Here is a 22,610-nt window from a genome sequence, read left to right as displayed (position 1 = left end):
GTCCTACTTACTCTCTTACAGTTGAACATAGTGGAAACCATTTTGTTTTACTCCCAACTAACTTCCTAAATTAAACTAGTAGGCAACTACAGTGGGAGTATTGTTTTTATTTGTTTGCTTCCAGAATGCCCTGAGCTCCCTCTCTCCAGTTCCTAATTCTGTATCTCAATCAAGTAGTTTTGTTAAACAATTCCCTTTCTAATAAGATTTAATACAAAGAGGACCTAGCTCTCTTATATTTGCATAGTTAACTGTGTCTATTCACTTCTACCTAAACCATGTCAGAATTTACTCAATTGCCTAAAGCAAAAACAGAAATATTTTCCTATTCTGTTACACACAGATTCCAGGAGGGTATTGCATGATAACCAAGATATTTCTATCTATGCTCTTGGAGTGTCACAATCCAAACGAAGCTGAATTACAGTCAAAGATATAATTTTTAATTTTCAAATAGTCACTAAATAAAAAGCAAATAGATGCAATTGATTTTAATATTATGTATTAATTAATCTAATTTTCATGAAATATGATTTTAAATATATAACAAACATTTAGACATTCTTATTTAATACTGTCTTCAAAATTCAGTGTTGTGGATGGACATTTTAGCCTAGATATTAACACATCCATGTCTTATATCATAGTACTTGGATTCTACCCTTCTCTGGCTTCTGACTCTAGGTTCCTGCTGATACACACCCCAGGAAGCAGAAGTTTTATTAGTTCAAGTAAGCGGTTTTCTGCCATCATGTGAAAGACAAATATTAAGTTCCTGACTTTGACTTAGCTCATCTACAGACACTGGAGGATAAAACAGTATGGCTAGTGGCTGCCAAACTACCCAGCGCAATTCTAGGGAGAATCAGCCAGAATTCTTATTCCAGCTTCAGTTATTTTATTTTTAAAAAAGATTTACTTATTTATTTAGTTGAAAGGCAGAGCTACAGAGAGGCAGAGAGAGAGAGAGAGAGAGAGAGAGAGAGAGAGAGAGAGAGGCCTTCCATTCACTGGTTCATTCCTGAAATGGCCACAATGGCCAGAACTGAGCCAATCCGAAGCGAAAAGCCAGGTGATTCTCCAGGGTTGCCCAGAAGGTGCAGGGGCCCAAGAATTTGGGTCATCTTCCACTGCTTCCTTAGGCCATAGCAGCTGGATTGGAAATGGAGCAGCTGGGACTCCATTGGGTACCCATGTGGGATGCTGACACTGCAGGCAGGCAGCAGCTTTACCAGCCACAGTGCCAGCCCCCCAGATCCAGTTCTTTTTTTTTTTTTTTTTTTTTTTTGGACAGGCAGAATAGACAGTGAGAGAGAGAGAGACAGAGAGAAAGGTCTTCCTTTTCCATTGGTTCACCCCCCAATGGCCACTGCGGCTGGCGCACAGCGCTAATCCGAAGCCAGGAGCCAGGTGCTTCTCCTGATCTCCCATGAGGGTGCAGGGTCCAAAGACTTGGGCCATCCTCCACTGCACTCCCGGACCACAGCAGAGGGCTTGGACTGGAAGAGGAGCAACTGGGACAGAAGCCGGCTCCCCAACCGGGACTAGAACCCGGGGTGCCGGCGCCGCAGGCGGAGGATTGGCCTATTGAGCCGTGGTGCTGGCATCCAGCTCCAGTTCTTATAGGCAATGTAAACGTGAGCAAATTGTCAAAAGTTTCCTTGCATGTTTCCTTACACATAGAGCAAGAATGAAGACGTTAACTCCTACCTCAATAGGTTGTTTCTAGAGTTAAATTAGTGCATAAGGAATAGTACCAGACATTTAAATTTAGTAAGAATCTATGAATGCTATTAATAAGTAGAGCTCCAACATGAAAAGTAGTCTCTTTTTATTTTTTCATCATTATGTGTTAATCAACTGATTGATTTTCAGTTAGCATTGGGGAAACTGTAAACTACAAGAACCCTTTCCTTTTGATGGAAATTCTCCAACTAACCAGATTTTAATCAAATTAATTAAATGCTTGGTTGGGTCCCACATGGTGTCTTCCCTATCAGATATGTGACGCAACCAATGTATTAGTCTGCTTCCTTTTTTTTTTTTTTAACATTTATGTTATTTATTTGAAAGTCAGAGTTACAGAAAGGCAGGGCAGAGGAAAGAAAGAGGTCTTCCATCTGCTGGCTCACTCCCCAAATGGCTGCAGTGGCTGGAGCTTGGCCACGTCGAAGACAGGAGCCTGGAGCTTCTTCCGGGTCTCCCACGCGGGTACAGGGGCCCAAGGACTTGGTTCATCTTCTCCTGCTTTCCCATGCCATAGCAGAGAGCTGGATAAAAAGTGGAGCAGCCGGGACATAAACTGGCACCCATACGGGATGCCAGCACTGCAGGCGGTGGCTTTACCTGCTATGCCATAGTGCTGGCCCTCTGCTTTCTATATGCTGAAATACCAGAGGATACTACCTCATGTAGAGAAAAGATTTATTTCATTGATAGTTTTGGAGGTTCAAGTGCAGGATTGGGCAACACCTCTGGTTTAGTGTCCAAGGGTAGCAGATAGCAATGGTGGAGCACGAGTAGAGGATCTGTCATATGGCAAGCCAGAAAACGGGGCAATAGGCTGGGCCCACTCAGGCTTTCTAACGAGCCTCTTGCAAGAATTATCTTCTGAGATTACATCGCAGATGACCTAAGGATTTCCTAGTAGGCTTTCCTCCTAAATACCATAAATGAATTAAGTTCCCACCATCCTAGTACTATTAATTTATAATGTAGGGATTTCAGTGTCTGCATAAGTTTTGGAGAAAAACAGTATTCAAATTACAGCAGTGAAGCTACATAATCGCCTTGAAACTCAGTCCTCTTAACTATCAAATGTAATCAGCAACTTCTTGAGGTTTCTGTGATATTCAATGATGCCATGTGTAGTAAAGTACCCAAACATTATGATCCATTAGTGTAGGAATTTGAGGAAAACTTACATCTCTGTATCCAGGATTATATTTTTCCTTCCTTTCTCATACTAGTGTAATAAGTACTTACATAGAAACAAGGTCAGAAGAACAATTGAACTGCAATTTTTTTTTTATTTTATTGTATCTGCTCAAGCATACAAATGTAGACACTCACAAGTGCTCACACAGAGACATGCATGCAGAAAGATACAAGCTGACATACACCACTGGGAAGACTGGTAAGGAACTTTTGATTTGAGAAGAGACTACAAGAGTTCTTCTGGCCGGCACTGTGGCTCACTAGGCTAATCCTTCGCCTGCTTCACCAGTACCCCGGGTTCTAGTCCCGGTCAGGGCACCAGATTCTGTCCCGGTTGCCCCTCTTGCAGGCCAGCTCTCTGCTGTGGCCAGGGAGTGCAGTGGAAGATGTCCCAAGTCCTTAGGCCCTGCACCTGCATGGGAGACCAGGACAAGAACCTGGCTCCTGGCTTCGGATCAGCACGGTGCGCATTGGGGAGTGAACCAACGGCAAAGGAAGACCTTTCTCTCTAACTCTGCCTGTCAAAAAAAAAAAAAAAGATTTCTTCCACTGTTGGCAGAGAAGACAGATTATTTAAGTAGTTTGCTAATTCCCGAGGTCATAAAGGTTGTACAGACATGGTAAAAGCAGAAAACTAAGTTAATATGCATTCTTTTCATTTGTTTGCACAAAACTAATTACATGACCTCAAGGATGACAGCTGTATGGATCTTTTGGGTTTGCACCAGTTATATGATATTCATTATATAGTTAGTTTCTAATAAACATTTACCTTGGGACTTTTAAATTTCAAATATTATTTTAAATTGAATAACAAGAAAAAAATTGCAAAGATCAGAAAGCATTCCAGCTAAACGATAAAGTTAAGTGGTATGTATTAAGTAAGCCTTTGAATAAAATCTTAATTGTAGACATTTATGTTTCCAATATCTGAATACACCAACAAAGCAATTAAATATATAGTAGAAGTGATTTTACAATTAATGCAAATTATTCAAATAGCTGTTAATATTTTCTCATAATAGTGGTTTCATTTTTTATGTTGATCAGTGAAAAACCTGGAAAATTTAGAAGATATTACTTTCACAGATTACATACTGAAACTTCCAAAATATCTAATTTCACTCTTTTTCTAATCAGCACTTTCAACCACTACACACATAGTCAGTATATAATAATGTCTTTCCTTGAGAAATCTGCACTGCACATTTTGTTAGAACAGGAAATAACACATCCTCAAAATGGTTGTTTTAAAAAACTGATATGTTTTATTAAGAATTATAGAAATGATTTATGATTAAATTGGACAACCCTGAGGCAAGGTTGAGTTATTTTTGATTGTATACTTGATCCTGATTCTATTTAAAATGCATGAACCTTCCTTTTACATCTTTTAAAAGTCAGATTATTTATGCCTAACACTAATTAATATTACAGAAGACATGCAATTTTACTGGACAGTATTCACAAGCTAGGAGGAAATACAGACATATCATGAGCTATTTACAGTAAAGAAAAACAAAACATTTAAAATGTTAAATGATATAGGAGCCGGCACCATGCCTCACTTGGTTAATCCTCCACCTTGCAGCGCCGGCATCCCATATGGGTGCCAGGTTCTCGTCCGGGTTGCTTCTCTTCCAGTCCAGCTCTCTGCTGTGGCCTGGGAAGGCAGTGGAGGATGGCCCAAGTGCTTGTGCCCCTGCACCCACATTGGGAAGCCAAGAGAAGCACCTGCTCCTGGCTTCGGATCAGTGCAGCTCTGGCAGTAGTGGCCATTTGGGTAGTGAATCAATGGAAGGCAGACCTTTCTGTCTCTCTCTCTCTCTCTCTCTCTCTCACTAACTCTATCTGTCAAATTAAAAAAAAAGTTAAATGTTATATCATTTTTAATAACTGACAAACATTGAAATTGCTACAATTATTATTAAAATAGCCAGATATTTATTGTACATACACACATACACAATGTAAAACACAATAACAGCAGTGAATAGTAATACTTTTAATTCATTATTTCATATATTTTGTTTAATTGGAAACAGTTTTATAATGACTACACAAATTAAAATTGTCTTTTTTACCAAAAGTAAATGTTTCTTTCTGAACGGAAATAAATTTATAACATTAAGTTGTCAGAAATTCTAGAGCATAAATGTAAAATAAGTAAAATCTAAAAATCAGTGAGAGGAATCTGACAGTAGATATTAGGTGACAGAAGAAATAATAAGCACACTTAAAACTATAAAGATAATGGAGTCTGAAAAGCAATGGTTAAAAAGGAGTGAAGAACAATGAGCAATTGAAACATTTATCACACTATTAAGCATATATAATAATCTTACACATAGGAGGTAGGTAGCAGAAGAAAAATACATATACACAGAAATGATGGCTGAAAAGTTACCCATAATGATTTTTTTAAGATTTATTTATTTATTTATTTGATAGAGCCACACAGAAAGAGGAGAGGCAGAGAGAGGAAGGTCTTCCATCCGATGGTTCACTCCCCAATTAGCTGCAATGGCCAGAGCTGCGCTGATCCGAAGCCAGGAGCCAGAAGCTTCTTCCGGGTCTCTCACATGGGTGCAAGGGCCCAAGCACTTAGGCCATCTTCTACTGCTTTCCCAGGCCATAGCAGAGAGCTGGATCAGAAGAGGAGCAGCCAGAACTAGAACCGGCGCCCATATGGGATGCTGGCGCTTCAGGCCAGGGCGTTAACCCACTGTGCCACAGTGCTGGCCCCCTGATAATGATTTAAAACTCCCCCATATTTATCTACATTCTTGAGATGCCCAAAGAGAAACCCAAAGATACCCATTCCCAGACATATCATAGTCAAAATTTTGAAAGCTAAAAATAAAGACTAAATCTTGCAAGCTGTAAAAGAAAAATGATGCATCCATTACTTAAAAGGAAACCACAGTAAGATGTACAGCTGACTTCTCTTCAGAATCAATAGACTGAAGAAGCCTGTGGAATGACAAATTCAAAATTCTGACAGTGAAAAGATCATTAACCAGGAATTGTAAATACTGCCAAACTATCTTTTAAGATGAACATGAAGTAACATCATCCCCAGACAACCCAAAGCAGAAATAATATATTGTCACCATATATGTCTTAAAAGAAATACTAAAGGGAGTTCTGCTGACTGGGAAGGAATAGTGCTGGGCAGTAGTTAAGAGTCAGAGGTGGGCCGGGCTGAAATCAGGAGCCACTAACTAAATCAAGCTCTTTCATGTGAGTGGTAGAGACTTGATTGTTTGACTAATCACCACCATTCTCTCCCAGGATCTGAATTAGCAGGAAGCTGGAGTCAGGAGATAGTGCTGGGCATTGAATCCAGGTATTCCAGTGTGGAACACAGGCATCTTAACTACTAGGCACATGCCCACTCCCTGTAGAGGATATTATGTAGCACACATAGTCAGAAGTTAGGGTTGTTAAGGCAGCCTTCTTTAAGTATACTTCAAGCCCTGGGTAAATCCCTCTTTTTTCTTTCCTTCTTTCCTTTCTTTCCTTCTTTCCTTTCTTTCTTTCTTTCTTTCTTTCTTTCTTTCTTTCTTTCTTTCTCTCTTTCTTCTGTCTTTATATCTTTATTCTGTCTTTATGTCTTTTTTTCTTCCTTCCTTCCCTTCCTTTCTTCCTTCCTTCCTTCCTCACTCCTTCCCTCCCTCCCTCCCTAACTCCCTCCCCTCCTTCCTTTTTTCTCTCTCTTTCTTTCTCTCTTTCTCTCTCTCTCTTTCTTTCTTTCTTTCTTTCTTTCTTTCTTTCTTTCTTTCTTTCTTTCTTTCTTTCTTTCATCATCTATCTATATTATTATGAGACCACAACTAAAGAGAACACCTCAAGAATTAAAATCAACAGCTTTATAATATATTTTTAATTTTGCATTTTCCTTCAATTTTTGCCTTTAGTCCACCACAAGTCACTTAAAAAGAAATATTAGAATTAGATAAAGTTAATAACTGACCTCTAACAACCTATTTTCTTAGTTCTTCTTTAAATTTATCTTGATAACAAGCTACAACTGTTTTTCTTACCCTGGTTGTACTTCATTGTTCATTTCTCCATGTCTTCACATGTAGTACTGTCTTATCTGGTATCATTACAGACCCCTGATATCTCATATACACTTTATCTGTGGGCCCAGTCCCATATAAATATTGGTGCGGCATCTCCATGTGATCCTGGTATGTCACTTGGTTTCTTTGTCATTAGATATCATACAGTAAGATTTTATTCTTTTCCTAAATGTGGATTTGCTTTCTACTGTGTAATATTTTCAACAAGGGAAAGCAAATAACAAACTCGATAAATAAAAATGTGTCACTGTTTAGAAACAAATCTTAGATTCCCCAACTGAACTTTTGCACCCACTTCAGTAAGGGGTACTCCAGGCTTCATTGTGGCTTGCCACCTTACTTCTCTGTACTTTTCAATGTAGTAAAATTACACTAATACAATAAATATAATCATAGATGATTCTAATAACGATAAAATCCATGGTGTTGTGCTGCAGTGAGCTAAGCTGCCACCTGTAACATTGGCATCCCATAACAGAGCACTGGTTGGAGTTCTGGTTTCTCAACTTCTGATTCAGTTCCCTGCTAATGTGCCTGGAAAGGCAATGGAGAATGACCCAAGTCTCTGGATCCCTGCCACTCACATGACAGACCAGGATGAGACTTCCTGGTTCTTGGCTTCTGCCTGGCGCAGCCTTGGCTGTTGCAGCCATTTGGGGAGTAAACCAGCAGAAAGAAGATCTCTCTATCTCTGTGTGTCTCTGTCTCTCCTCTCTCTCTGTTTCTCTCCCCCTCTCTCCTTCCCTCTCCTTCCCTGTCTCCTTCTCTCTCCCCCATCTCTATCTGTGTGTATATAAAAATATATAAAATATATATATAATATGTCTATTATATATATATATAATCTTTAAAATTTTTTTCTAAAGTCCATGTTACTTCAATCTTTCCACTTAGCAATTCTAGAAGATACCTAGGAAATGGGTGATCCTTTTCATACTTATGAAAACACCAAGCAACACAAATCATGCAATCTTGCATCACAACACTATTTTCAGATCCAAAAATAAAAACTGGTAGAGTTTTTTATTTGTTGTTTATTTTATTTTTTGTTTTTGCTTTGTCCCTCATTCTAATTGTCTTCAAGTAAACAAACTTGCATTCTTGCTTCCTGATTGCAAATTTAATTTTCTTATTAAACTAAATTCTAATATTTTTTTTCAATATTTTACCTTCACCTTTACTGGCAACTTTAGGAAATATGTGCATTGATTCCTTTTAATTTGACGTAAAATTTTTGAAAGAATGGGACTCTATACTGAGGTATGCACTGGGGTTCGATGTGTTACCCAAGCAGGCTTCCAGTGGAGAGTTCTAGTGGGTTTGCTTAAAGAAAATAGATACTCTGTGGGGTCACACTGCAATTGCGAGATGGTCACTGTAGTCCCTGTTGGGTGTGGATGTCAGTGGAACACATCAAGTAGGTTGACCCAAAAGGCAATGTTCACCAGCAGGTGTTTGTGTATGACAAATATTTGAACTAACCATGTGATGGATCCAGGAAGAGGTGCAGTATTGGAAACTATGCCAATGATGACTAAGCTATGCTTCTGATGTGAGAAACTTAAACCTATATTCAGAATGAAAGCTGAGGCAATATGAAGTTATCAGATTATCAGATTTCACTGCAAACTTGAAGTCAGAGACCTGCATTTCATTTCCTTGCCTTGAAATTTCCATTTTTTCATTTGTAGAATGGGATGAAATTAAGTACTGTAAGAAATGAAATACATGGAACCACCAAGGCCAATAGTTATCAAATAGGAGAATTTTTTTTAAAAAAAGAATAAAATAGGGGCCAATGCAATGGCTCACTTGGTTAATCCTCCACCTTGCAAGGCCTGCATCCCATATGGGTGCTGGGTTCTAGTCCTGGTTGATCCTCTTCCAGTTCAGATTTCTGCTGTGGCCCAGGAGGGCAGTGGAGGATGGCCCAAGTGCTTGGGAGACCAGGAAGAAACACCTAGTTCCTGGCTTTGGATCAGCGCAGCTCCACCCGTAGCAGACATTTGGGGGGTGAACCAATGGAAGGCAGACCTTTCTCTCTGTCTCTCTCTCTCTCACTGTCTAACTCTATCTGTCAAATAAATAAATAATAAAAAAATTCAAAATACACAGAACATAATAAATGTACCCACAGTTTTAATCAGGGAACAGCAAATTGTGATTCCATTCCTCTACTACTTACACTACTCAATATTCATTCCAGCAAGTCACAGACATTGATACATTTTCATATACATTACCAAGAAATTTCAGTAATTTCACCCATAAATCAAACCTACCATTAAAAAGAGACAAAGTGAGATCCTAGCACTTGAATTATGTAATATCAGGATATTGATCTTAATAATTTAGGGATCATTTTTGCTCATTAAACATATATTTAATGAACACCAACAACACTTTGGGTAATCAATGATAAAGGCAAGGTCTGTGCTTTAAGACAAAGATTTCAGCAGTATGAGACAAGCAATAAACAACTGTAAGCGTATCAGACAGTTTATATGTGCATTAAAAAATCAGGCTAAAAGAATGAAAACAGATTGAAGATCTTCTTTAAATTGGGTTGTCAAGGAAGGATTCACAGAAGAGATAACATTTAAACTGAAAACTGAGTATCAAAAGTAGCAGGCTAGGTAAAGAACCTGAAGGTGGGGGGAGACTAAGTACACGACACCAGAGCAGGAACTTAGTCTACTAACTTAGCCTGCTAAGCCTACCCTGGGCCATATAGAGGCCCAGTGTAAGTAGAACAGAGTTAGATTAAGGGAGGAGGGTTTTACAGTGCGGAGTTCATGGAAGGCAAAAGGAAAGTAGGTGGTAGGGTAGGAAGCTTGTTGGCCACGAAAAGGAATATGAGTCCTATTTTAAATAAAAGAAAACACCATACTAAAGTTTTCATAGAGGAATAACATAATTTCAATACTTTTTACCTTTTTAACAGCAAATGGTGCTTGAATGATGTGTTTCTATCCACCCACCTACCCAAGGTACCACAATTGGATCAGCTATTACAAAAGTCCTCCAAATTTTCTCAAAGACTGTTATTTCAGGACATTGAAGTATTGTATTCAATAGCTCTTATGAAATGCAAAAAAATCCTAGCTGCTTAAAATGGGCAGTTTCTTTCTCATGCTTGTTCATTGTAGAATACTTAAACCTCAGCTACTTTCGTATTTTTCTTGAAATGAGTTTTACACTAAAGTTGAATTTCATTGCAACTATTGTGCCTGGAAAAACACTAGTAGAACTCATAATGTATTCAAATCAGAATTATAGTTTTGGGGCTGGCGCTGTGGCACAGTGGGTTAGCGCCCTGGCCTGAGCGCTGGCATCCCATATGGGTGCCGGTTGGAGACCCGGCTGCTCCGCTTCCTATCCAGCTCTCTGCTGTGGCCTGGGAAAGCAGTAGAGGATGGCCCAAGTCCTTGGGCTCCCGCACCCCTGTGGGAGACCCAGAAGAAGCTCCTGGCTCCTGGCTTCGGATCGGCACAGTACCGGCTGTTGGCGGCCAATCGGGGAGTGAACCATCAGATGGAAGACCTCTCTCTGCCTCACCTCTCTCTGTGTAATTCTGCCTTTCAAATAAATAACTAAATCTTTAAGAAAAAAAATTATAGTCTTGTGATTTTATGCTATTACCAATACTTACTATAATGGCTATTGAAAAAATAAGATGGTTAATAGAAGAGTATACACTTTAAAGATGAAAGCAGGCAAAATAACAGAAGCATCTCTGAACTTGTTTAGTTTTCTTCTGCTCACCGGTAGTATTTCCATCAGTAACAAATTTGGCATAAAAACCACTGCAGAGCAAATAATTTCAGTAAACTGAATTTCATTGTTGTTATAAAAGATTTAATAGGTACATTTTTAAGGGGTGAAATCCTTTCAAAAGAAGCTTAGTGGACAGGAAAGATCAGACAATATTTGTTTTAGACCCATGGCTAAGCTATTAAATGTAGAAATCTTGTTTGATTGGTGTGAGGCAAAACCAACTGGCTTCTGGGAGAGGAGAAAGCAGTGTCATACATCTTGCATAATACTCCCTCCTTGGCAAGATTAGTTGATAACACAAGAGACTATTTCCCAGCTTGACCTGACAGAAACTTGATACATCTTCCAGCAAGAGCAATTTTTCTACCATCTTCAGCAAGAGTCACATCTGAAGGGCTTTCTTGTCTCATTTCTTATTCATCAATCTCCAAAAGACGCGTTGGAAACAGCAAAATGTAAATTTCTTTATATCTAAATTAATCCAATTCTTTTCATTTGTCTTTCCTATGACAGAGTCTCATTGTCAGCTGAACACATGTAACAAATGTCTGTCATTTCTGAATGCTCAAAGATCAAGATTTAAAAGAGAGATAATTTCTTTTGACAAAAGTGTGTGTCAACACAAGAAACTACCTTTTCCTGCATGAACGTACTTGCATGCATTTTTTTTTTAAATTAATACCTACCCAGAAGTTATGGAGGAAACCTGTGAAAGACACTCTGTATAATTATTATTCTGGTGAGGTTTATTTTCTCAGTTTCTTAATTTAGCATTTTGTCAAAATGGATGAGGAAAAAAACTATATTTCTAGAGGTTTTCATAAAATGTCCTTTTTATCATGCAAATTTTACCCTTTCACCTGATTTTAAACCAACATCCTGTACCACAAAATGTAATTGAAGAGATGTATTTCATAAAAAGGAATTTCCCTAAAAGATTATGTTTGATCTACTTTATATGTTTTTAAGACTTGACATTTAGAATTTTTCCTAAGAAAATGGTCATAGAAAAATTTTTGCATATATGCTGCATTTTATAGATACTGAAAATAAAATTTAATGAAAGTTCAAATGCCATTATTAGGAAAGCTTTATGCTTTTATTGTGTTTCAAAGCAATTAAAATGTTTTGTATGAATGATTTTTAGCATTCAGCAGTTATCAAAGGATGATAAGCAAAAAAGTTAGTGTCTTTCACTGATTTTATAATAAAGCCTATAATTTAGAATGACATCATCATTCACCAACACACATTATACTTTGCCTCATCAGCTAAGTATTCTTATTTGATTATTAGTTTTTTCAATTACAGAAGATGATGTTTGAAGAATCTATACGTTTAGGAAGAGACCTTACAATTTCCTCTGTCAATGACATAGTAGTCACTAAGTCACTTTGTTGCGAAATCAATTTTAGGTGGCTTGCAAAGAAATATACAGTAGGGTCAAATAAAGTAAACTTAATAAAATGAGAATAATTAGGCAAATACAAGACAAGACAGAACACAAAAATGAACCTACAAATGAGGTTAATCAAAGTGTTATACCATAAATTTCTATATACTTGCCAAGGACTGACTTTAATTTTTCCTCTAAGATGTTTAATAAACAATTCCTATATGAAAATCTAGTAAGTCAAATATTTCAAGCTTCCCTCAAGATAAACAAATTTGATATGAATTTCACAGAAAAATCACAATTATTTCTAATTTTATATTAAAAAATAAAAGTGTCTTGTAAGGTTCTCAAAATGAATGAAGTGAGCACCTTCAAAGCTTCAGGGACCCTTTTCTCCTTGGAGAATCTCTAAGTGTAAGCCATCAGTACTAACCCGGCGTGTAAAACCTGCAAAAATTCTAAGGTGGAACCAATTGATGCACAACACTTTCTTCAAACTATTGATTCTGTGACAATCTTTTGAGAAATAGAAGGTGGCAGGAATCTTTCTTCTGTTTTCATTCATGAGTTCTTCAGAGTCCTAACTGATACATCAGAATAGAGAAGGTTAGCAGGCCTGAAGAGCCAGGTTCCGAAAGGATGACCACACCAACTGCTCTTAGAAGAAAGTCAGCTGAACACAATTGGTTAGGCCAGGAGTCCCTACAAAACAATTGGAACTCACTCTGACAGAAAAAAACAAAACAAAAACAAAAAAGTGAAGTGAAAGTGTGGGCTGCCTTGATTTTTAGGAAATAATATCCTTAGCCACAATGACATTAATTGTAAGGTGTGCTCAGTGAGTTCTTACTGCATCATTATCATTATTGTCGTAAACATCTGAAGGACACTGAATCAGGAGACAGTAATATTATCCAATTTCAATGACAGGAAATTTGTGAAAGCCGTGTGGTTAGTGATGCTACCGAATGAAGCTAGGACTTCTGTCTCCAATCTACACTCTTCATTGTTAGGAATCACAGTTTAGAATGCATGTTCTTTGAAACCATATGAATAGATTAAAGCATTTATTTCTCCCTTTTAAAGACTTCAGACATGCTTTGCCCTTGCAAAATAAAGGAAAATATAATTTGAATTATTTCATATGTTTAAGAAAAGTCACTCTATATGAGAATAGAGTATTTGGAAAAATATACAAAATACTGTTGACAATTGCAAAGCAAACAAAACTCTTTGGCAAGCTCAGAAGTTAGTGACTGCCATACACATGTGAAACATTCAAGTAAAATCACTAGTTCATTATGTATATAAGTTTATCATTAAAATTCAAATAAAAGAGTAATAAAATTTTCAAGGGGAGAATATTGTGAAATTAAATTAGTATTATATCCATACATATTTGAATAAAATGTCTAAAAATATTGGAACAATGTCAGAGCAATTAGTGTTGGTACCTGTAATACCTTGAATTGTGGCCCCTTAAACCCATGTCCACTCTGAACCTACGAGGTGAGGTCATGTTGGATTATGCAGGTAGCTCTTTAACCCAAAGGCAAGTGTCCTTATAAGAAGAGAAGACAGAGAGACACAGGAAGAACTATATTTCATGTAAAATGGAGGAGAGAAAGGAAGGAAGTTATGTTGCCCCAAGCAGGAATATCTGCTGCCACAGAAACCGAAAGAAGCAAGAGGAGACATCACCTACGTTTTTTGGAGAGAATGAAGTCTGGCCAAGTCTGTAAGGACTTCTATCCTCCAGAGTATTGTGTGGGATAATTTCTGTTGTATGTTACCAATGTGAAGGTGGTTGCTATATTGACCCTAGGTTAATACAGAACATTTCTTCATAGATATTTCATTATGCTGATGAAAAAAATAATTTCAACTGGCAATTGAATCTCAATAAAATTAAATATCATTAAGTATAAATATACCACACTTTCTTAATGAGCAAAAACAATACTGAAATAATAATATAAACATAGTCTAATTAAATCAATCTTATTTAACTGAAATCTTAACAAAGAAAATGTGAATACTCAAAAAGAAGGCATAGAATCTATTAAGCTCACTTACAAGGAATCAAAACTCTTTAAAAAAAGGTAGCTTTTTATCTGTTTGAGAGCATCAAATGCTGTTCTGATGGAAGTAAGGGGATAAATAAAGGAAATTTTTAGAGATATAGTAAACATATACATAGATCATTTTATATATATATATATATATACACATATACATATAGTAAATCTCCTCCTTTTTAAATAAAATCTAGAAGTGCCTTTTAAGCATACTTATTTACTTATTTATCTATTTATCTATTTATTTATTTATTTATTTAAGAGGCAGATAGGTTCCTTGAGACAGAGATAGAGAAACACACAGAGCTCCTATTTGCTGATTCACTCCCCAAATGCCCACAGTGTTTAGGACCAGGCCAGGCCAAAGCCAATTCAATAACTCATTCTGGGTCTCCCATGTGGATGCCAGGGACCCAATTTCTTGAGACGTTACCTGCTGTTTCCCAGACTGCACATTAGTAGAAAGCTGGAGCCCAAGAAGTGTTGGGAATCAAACCAGGCACTCTGACATGGAGTGTGGGTGTCCCAACAGATGGCTTATCTTCTTATCTTCTATGACAAACTCTATCACACCTCCCTCTTTCACAAAAATGTCTAAATCATAGGGGCTCTTTCACACGACATTGCTTTCTTCCTTTGAGATTTTTTTTTCTTTTTTGTTAATTTTGCTGCCACCTTCACTTTGGTCCTCAAGTATGCACTGTCCTCAATTGTTCTCTTTTCCTCCTTTGATCCCAAGACAGGGAGATAAGGGATTCTTCATTTGCTAAGGACCACAGCTGAGAAGGGGAGCATTTCCAGAGAAAAAATATTATATATATTACCTATTATATGTGATAAAATATATGCTAAATATGCTGTATGTATGCATTCCCTGTTATATGTGTGTTATATATAGCAACTAAGATGGGTAAGCATTTTTCACAAGAAAGTACCCTACATAATAATATATAAAGTATGTAATATATTACATATACATTATATGTAGTCATAAAAATGAAATAAAAAAGGTAGTCAAAAATTAAACCTTGTCATTCTTCACAGTGATACAATCCTTTTTTTTTTTTTTAAACAGGCAGTGTTAGACAGTGAAAGAGAGAGACAGAGACAAAGGTCTTCCTTCCGTTGGTTCACCCCCAAATGGCCACTACAGCCAGTGCACTGCGCCGATCCAAAGCCAGGAGCCAGGAGCTTCCTCCTGGTCTCCCATGTGGGTGCAAGGCCCAAGCGCCTGGGCCATCCTCCACTGCCCTCCCGGGCCACAACAGAGAGCTGGACTGGAAGAGGAGCAACCGGGACAGAACCGGCGCCCCGACCGGGACTAGAACCCGGAGTGTCAGCGCCTCAGGTGGAGGATTAGCCTAGTGAGCCGTGGCGCCAGCCCATAGTGATACAATCGTAACACTAATTGGTCTGCTTTCCAGAATTCCCCTGACCAATTCCATATGACATTTTGTTGATTTGTCCAATAATTTTATTTTCCATCCCAGTCTTACTCCATGTGTGAAAGACACTAATTTATACTCAAGCACCAACCTCGCAGGCATTGAAGACGTTTATGGTTATAAAAGATGAGAATTCTCTCACCCTGGTGCCATCCTGGTGCTCTCTCACGTGAGATCTAAGCTTTTCACCAAACTGAAGGATATAATGATTCCTCTTGCCTTCCAAACAAACTCAACCCTTTACATATAGATTACTGGTCATACCTCTCAGTCTCTCAGAACAGTCATTAAATCTGTCTCCAAAGATTTCCGACGTTCTCTAGAGCTCATAGCAAGAAAGCAGTTCCTGGCTCCCTTGCATTGGGGTTGAGACGTTTGACAAGTTCTACCCAGTGAATTGTAAGTGGGAGTGTTTAGATCATGACAATCCAACGAAAGAGTGCCTCAGAGAATGGACTTCCCAGAACAGAGTCCTTAACAAATCTATGGTGGACATAGAACATAAGTAAGAAACAGATTTCTTTTTCATGCTGCTAAGTTTTTTTGTTACTGAACCATAGCCTTGCTCATCTACCTTACAGGGTCTATTGAAAGTCTTTTAAATCTTTTTAAAAAAGGCATACATGTGTGTGATCTTTAGTTCATTGAGATACACAAATTCTTGTAGACTATCTAGTTCCATATTGCTTAAAATACACTCCAGAGAAAATTTACAGTAATAAAATTGCATGTGGGTTCAAACACTTGCTAGCATTTTAAGGCTCTGTGAATTGAACCACAATAAACAAGCACCATCTTTAAACCAGACATAAAGCTTCTCAGCTCCATTTGATCATGGGACTGTTTCCACAAGCCCTTAGAAACAGCCATGGCACACATTCATGGGCAGGGTGTCAATGTCCGCTATCATTCTTCACTTCTGAGAGAGGGGGAATATGAAACAATTGGAAAAAGACATAGGATCTTCAATGCACTTCATGCTCCTTCTGACACTGGGAATTGTGTGACTTTTTTTAAAAAAAATATATTTATTTATTTATTTATTTATTTGAGAGGTAGAGTTACAGACATAGAGGGAGAGACAGAGAAATGGGTCTTCCATCTGCTAGTTCACTCCCTAAATGACCGCAACAGCTGGAGATGGGCCAATCTGAATCAGGAGCTGGGAGCTTCTTCCCATGCAGGTGCAGGGGCCCAAGGACTTGGGCCATATTCTACTGCTTTCCCAGGCCACAGCAGAGAGATGGATCAGAAGTGGAGCAGCCAGAACTCGAACCAGTGCCCATTTCGGATGCTGGAACTTCAGGCAGAGGTTTACCTAACCTTCTACGTGCAATGCCGGCCCCTATGGATATTTTTATCATGTTCTGTAAACCATGCATGTGATTACATAATCCTTTAAAATAATCCATAGTTTCAAAAAGTTGTAAATATAATGCATTATTAAAATTAGTTAAATCTCAACCACAAGGGACTTTGCTTCCTTCTGCACTGAGAAAAAGACAGGAATTGCAGGTTTACAATATTTTCTAAATAAATTAATAGGAGTGAAAATACTTTTGAAGTTATAAATGATACTAACACCTTATTTCACAATTAAAAGTTATGTGTTAGGTAAGTCAATGACTCTAAGATATTGGATGCATGGTGCAATGATTATGCCTAGGGATCTTTCAAGTTATTTATCAATATTAAATAATTTACAGGTATATTTAAATTGTAAATGTTAGAACAAATTAGTTAAAATATTCATGATTTTTCAAACTACATCATGTGTTATATCTCACCACTGTAAGCAAACTTGTGGTTTTCATGATAGCAAATTTTGCTCAAAAATTATTAGTCTCATGACATCAGGACATTTCATTTGTACAGGAGCAACTTGGGCCTTTGTTCACAGGAACAAACTTACTTTAGTAGAAAACACATCACTTTTTCATGGCTAAACACTCAAGCCACCCACCTGTCTTCTTTCATACCTTTATCATATTATTTTTCCTTTTAAAATTTTAATATGAAGATTTTATGTATTTCATAGTTACAGTTCCAAGAAGATAATCATATTTCCCTTCTTCCCTCTCTCCCTTCCTAAATCCTCCTCCTTCCTTCCTTCCTTTTTTTCTTTAGTTTTTTGCAAAAACATAATTTCATTCCATTCTATAATCACAGGCTTAATGCACCACCAATCATAATATTTAACAAGTAAAAAGTAGAAAGACCACAGTTCCAAAGGAGTATTAAATAACAGCTAAAAACAGCCATCAGTGCATTTTTCTTTGGTGTTATGTGTGCTGTTGCTTCATCCATATGCATGTAACTGGGTCCGTATATTTCAATGTAAATGTGAACATATTTTTGCATAGTTTGTCCTGCACATCTTGATCCTGGCTTGTGCTATTTCACAAAATCTACATCAAAAGCACACGCCGTGCACATGGAGTTTCTTGTCCACCCATATATTTTTTAATGTTAAGCTCCAAAGAGATCAGAAGAACTGTTTCAAAGGGCTGTGTATCCTTTAACTGTATTTGTTGACATTTCGAAAGGGCATGCATCTTCGTGCTGTACATCTGGTTCCTCTCCAAGAAGAAAGGAGATTCTAGGGTTTCAGAACTAAGTGCACACCAGGTAACTGGTGTTACCAGTGGTCAGAACTCTCTTGGGAATGTATTTGTTATTCTGACCTCAGATCTTTCCTGTGGAGGAACTGGATGGTTTTCTCAAAAACTCATGCTACCAGCTTTGTTAAGACATCATCAAGCTGTAGATCATTTTGCTTGCTTCACCAAACATTGTAAGAATTGTGTGCATTTAAAATGAATACAAATGAACTAAAACTGTGGTCTAAAGTTTTTTTTTTATGTAATACTTTTTGGAACAACAAAAAATTTTACTTTAAAAGACTTTTAAAACACTAATATACACATATTAGTTATATATCAGACAAATCTGTTATTTAACAAAGCTTTATTTTAAATAGATGATCATTTTATTAAATTATTGGCATTGAGTTTTAAGGCACAGAAAAGCATTTATCAGTAAAATTTTCACAATTTTTTAAAAATATTAAACTGTTTTATGCACAATATATTTTATAATATTAAATCTGCTCAAGATAATATTACTGTAGAAAAATATGGGAAATGCTGGACAATGCAGTTCTCATTTATGTATCTTGAAAGAATTTCTTCAGCAAGTTGGTTGCAAAATTTATATTTGTCACTTTTTGAAATTATTTTATTTAAGAGGTAAAGAGAAAGACAGACAGAGAGAGAGAGAGAGAAACAGAGAATTCCCATCTACAGATTCACTTTCCAAATGCCCACAATTGCCATGGCTGGACCAAGGCAGAAGCTGAGAACCCAGAACTCAATCCAAGTATCTCACAGGATGGCAGGCACCCAACTACTTTAGCTGTCACTGCTGTCTTTCAGGGTCTTTGTCTCAATTTAAAGGTGAAACAGAAATTTATACCATTCTTAAACAAATCTCAGGGGCCTGCACTGTGGTGCAGTGGGTTAAAGCCCTGGCCTGAAGCACCAGCATCCCATGTGGGCGCCGGTTCTAGTCCTGGCTGCTCCTCTTCCAATCCAGCTCTCTGCTATGGCCTAGGATACCAGTAGAAGATGGCCCAAGTCCTTGGGCCCCTACACTTATGCGGGAGACCCAGAAGAAGCTCCTGGCTTAGGATTGGCGCAGCTCTGGCCATTGCGGCCAATTGGGGAGTGAACCATCAGATGGAAGACCTCTCTCTCTGTCTCTCCCTCTCTCTCTAACTCTGTCTTTTCAAATAAATAAAATAAATCTTAAAAAAAAATCTCAAATCCCACTAGTGAATACCAACTATGTGCAAAGAATTTCACTGGATGTTAGTGGCATAAATTTTATGGTCTCCCAAACATAATTAAGAGTAAGCTAAGTATGCCACATTGCTATTTAGCATAGCTTTAGGTTTATTAGTCAGTGGAATTAATTAAAGAAATTAAGGCATAATAATTGCCCCCTCCAAAGCAAATAAAATAATTTCTATTAGCTGATGCTTGATGTTAATTCATGCAAGAATAAATAATCAAACTTAGTAAAACAACAGAAAATAAAAACACAATCTAGACTGCTAGTATAGAAAATCTTTAGAAATTTGTAAATCTAATTAGTACCAATGGATATCTTTGAGGAAAGGGATCAGAGCATTAAGAGATAAAGAGGAGCTTGAAGAGTACACTTTGTACTTTTGATACTCTGAATTTTTATAACATGACCATGCATTATCTTGAAAAATATATTATTTCTCCTTAAGGGTCATGCCTTGCTGGGGGATGTGAGATAAATCACATAAACTATTGGCCATTCTTCAGTTTGAATGACTTGGATAATCTTCATTATATATTCTTTGAAAGACCTCTGTCCATCACTCTCATTCAATAAAAAAAAAAAAAAGTTCAGTTGATTTCTCACTCCATTGATGGAACACTCTTTTTGACCTTCTCTGGAGCTGCTAGGAACTTTCTATTCTCGTAAGAGTCTGACAAGGCCACATTCATTCTGCCCTTTCACTCTCGTTGTCATTTAAAGGTCAGGTCGTGTCAAATCCATGCTCATTTGTTTTACTACATGCTATTCGAAATCACAAAGGCCTGAAAAGCCTGCAGCTCCGGACATAAAGTGACAGTGGAAAATTTAAAGAAAAAATATACATGATATCCATGCAGCTCATTTTCAAATCTGTATTCAACTCAGTGTCAAATTAAAACAAGAAATTTGATGTTTATTTCTTAACAAATCATTAATACTGGTGAGCTAGATGTATTCGCTTACTCATTTAACAAATACAGTACTGGAATAGAAGCAAGATGGTGGCTGAGTAAGATCTTCCACCAACTCTCTGTTCATGGTGACACCAATTTAAACAGCTACTCATTGGGCCAGCGCCGTGGCACAGTGGGTTAACACTCTGGCCTGAAGCGCCAGCATCCCATATGGACACCAGTTCTAGTCCCGGCTGCTCCTCTTCCAATGCAGCTCTCTACTATGGCCTTGGATAGGAGTGGAGGAAGCCCTAAGTCCTTGGGCCCCTGCACCCACATGGGAGACCAGCAAGAAGCTCCTGGCTCCTGGCTCCTGACTCCTTGCTTCAGATCGGCGCAGCTTCGGCTGTTGCAACCAGATGGGGAGTGACCCATCAGATGGAAGACCTCTCTCTCTCTCTCTGTCTGCCTCTCCTCTCTATGGGTAACTCTGACTTTCAAATAAATCTTAAAAAAAAAAACAGCCACTTATGTATCAGTCTACATTTGCAAGAGTTAGGGAAGCCAGGTGAGAAATGAAAATACCTACTTTAGTTTAACATTAAGAAAAGATGCCTTAAAGAAGGGAGGAAGGAAACAGAGGTCCATATTGGCCCTTCTCTAACTTCAAGCAGCATAACCTACTGACAGATACCTCTGCTGGGGATGTGAGACAGGGAATTATGTCCAGTCCTTGTACCAGGCCCAGTACCAGGGCCACCGTGGTGAAACTCAGTGCTGGGAAGAGTTCACAGCCCTGCTCCAAGCCTCTGGGATGGCATCCTCCAGCACCCTTGTCCCAGCCATGCAACAGAGCATGGAAGAAGATCCCCCCAACAGGGGATGGGACTAGTAAGAAAGCACAGTGCCAGAAGCTCAGAGTAAGATACACGATTGCCTTATAAAGAAGAAAACAGCACACAGCATGTGCTGTTGCATTCTCAAGATCAACCCTGAACCAAGAGGGACTTCACTGGGTTGGGGAAGGGTAGGCAGGAGGCGCCTAACAGTCCCCACTCACGCCACCAACACCTGAGGCATTTGCTGTTGGAGAAGCCCGGGGCCGCCATAGGCCTTGAGCCCAGCTTGGGGAGCTGAAGAGTTACCATACCACCACATTGCCAAGGAGCAAGAGTCCAGGCCACCTCGTTCCTTCCCCTGTTCAGGCTCTTGGTGCATGAAGCTGTCTTTGAAACCTGTGTATTCAGGGTTTCATGAGGCAGCTGCTCTCAGCAGAGCTGCAAACAGCATTGGGGGCAATCCAGGAGGCCTCAGCCATCCTCCAACAGCCCTGAGATGAACTAGGGCAGCGAACACTGAGCAGCTTGACCTACCTGTAAGAGCCCCCAGAAAACAAAGCAATTGTGTAGCCCTGTTCGTACATCCTCAGTCCTGAGAAATAACCGGATAACTGGACCTGATCACTTGGCCCACAGAGGTCTAAAGAAATAGATAGTAGCACTGCCCACCTAGCTATGACCTCAGAAAGCATTTGAACAGACTTTCCCGACTGGTTTGGTCCACTGAGTCCCCCAGGCACCAATTGTGCAGCCCCACAACCCTCCTGTAACCTTCCTGCATCCCCAGAAGCAGTGAACAGCCCATCCTCAGAAGCCCAGCCTTCTTAGGCCCCAAGCAGCAGAGGTACGATCTCATTCACACACCCACTCACAGCACTGGGTGCAGCAGCGAAGACCTCCCTGAATACTTCAGCCCCTGAAGGCTCCCATGAAGTTACCTTTGCAGCCTTCCAACATGGACAGGTGCTTTTTCTGGGCACATTGCTGTGGCCCAGACTCTGTGAAGCCCTCAGAAAGTGACAGGCACCCCACTTCACTGTGAGGCATGTTGTAAGGCACCCACCTGGGTTCATATATATGCCCCCCCCACTCATGCAACCTCCAGAAACTGATAGGAACCCCATACATGTGGCCAGACACAGTATACACAGAGCTGCCAATGAACCTACCCTAACTAAGGGGGGTATATCTGAACTCGTGATGCAGTCACAGCCTAGGCCACTGATACATGCAGACATCACCAACCTTGATAACAACTGAAGAAGCTAAAATGATACTATACTAATATGCGTAGTAGGTTGACAA

General features: G+C 38.7%; 1 protein-coding gene across 1 annotated transcript in view; it reads right to left on the bottom strand.

Annotated features, from left to right (window-relative positions):
- Nucleotides 1–4,710: 4,710 nt before the first annotated feature.
- ARAP2 (ArfGAP with RhoGAP domain, ankyrin repeat and PH domain 2) overlaps nt 4,711–22,610 on the bottom strand; it is a 235,134-nt gene continuing 217,234 nt past the window's right edge. The window contains exon 32 of the mRNA XM_062213241.1: nt 4,711–4,788. Coding sequence (XP_062069225.1) covers nt 4,729–4,788 — 60 coding nt within the window. The 3' untranslated portion in view covers nt 4,711–4,728. The remainder of the gene's footprint in view (nt 4,789–22,610) is intronic.

The sequence above is a fragment of the Lepus europaeus genome, chromosome 16, assembly GCF_033115175.1.
Source record: "Lepus europaeus isolate LE1 chromosome 16, mLepTim1.pri, whole genome shotgun sequence".
NCBI classification, from domain to species: Eukaryota; Metazoa; Chordata; class Mammalia; order Lagomorpha; family Leporidae; genus Lepus; species Lepus europaeus.
This window is presented reverse-complemented; position numbering and strand designations above follow the sequence as displayed.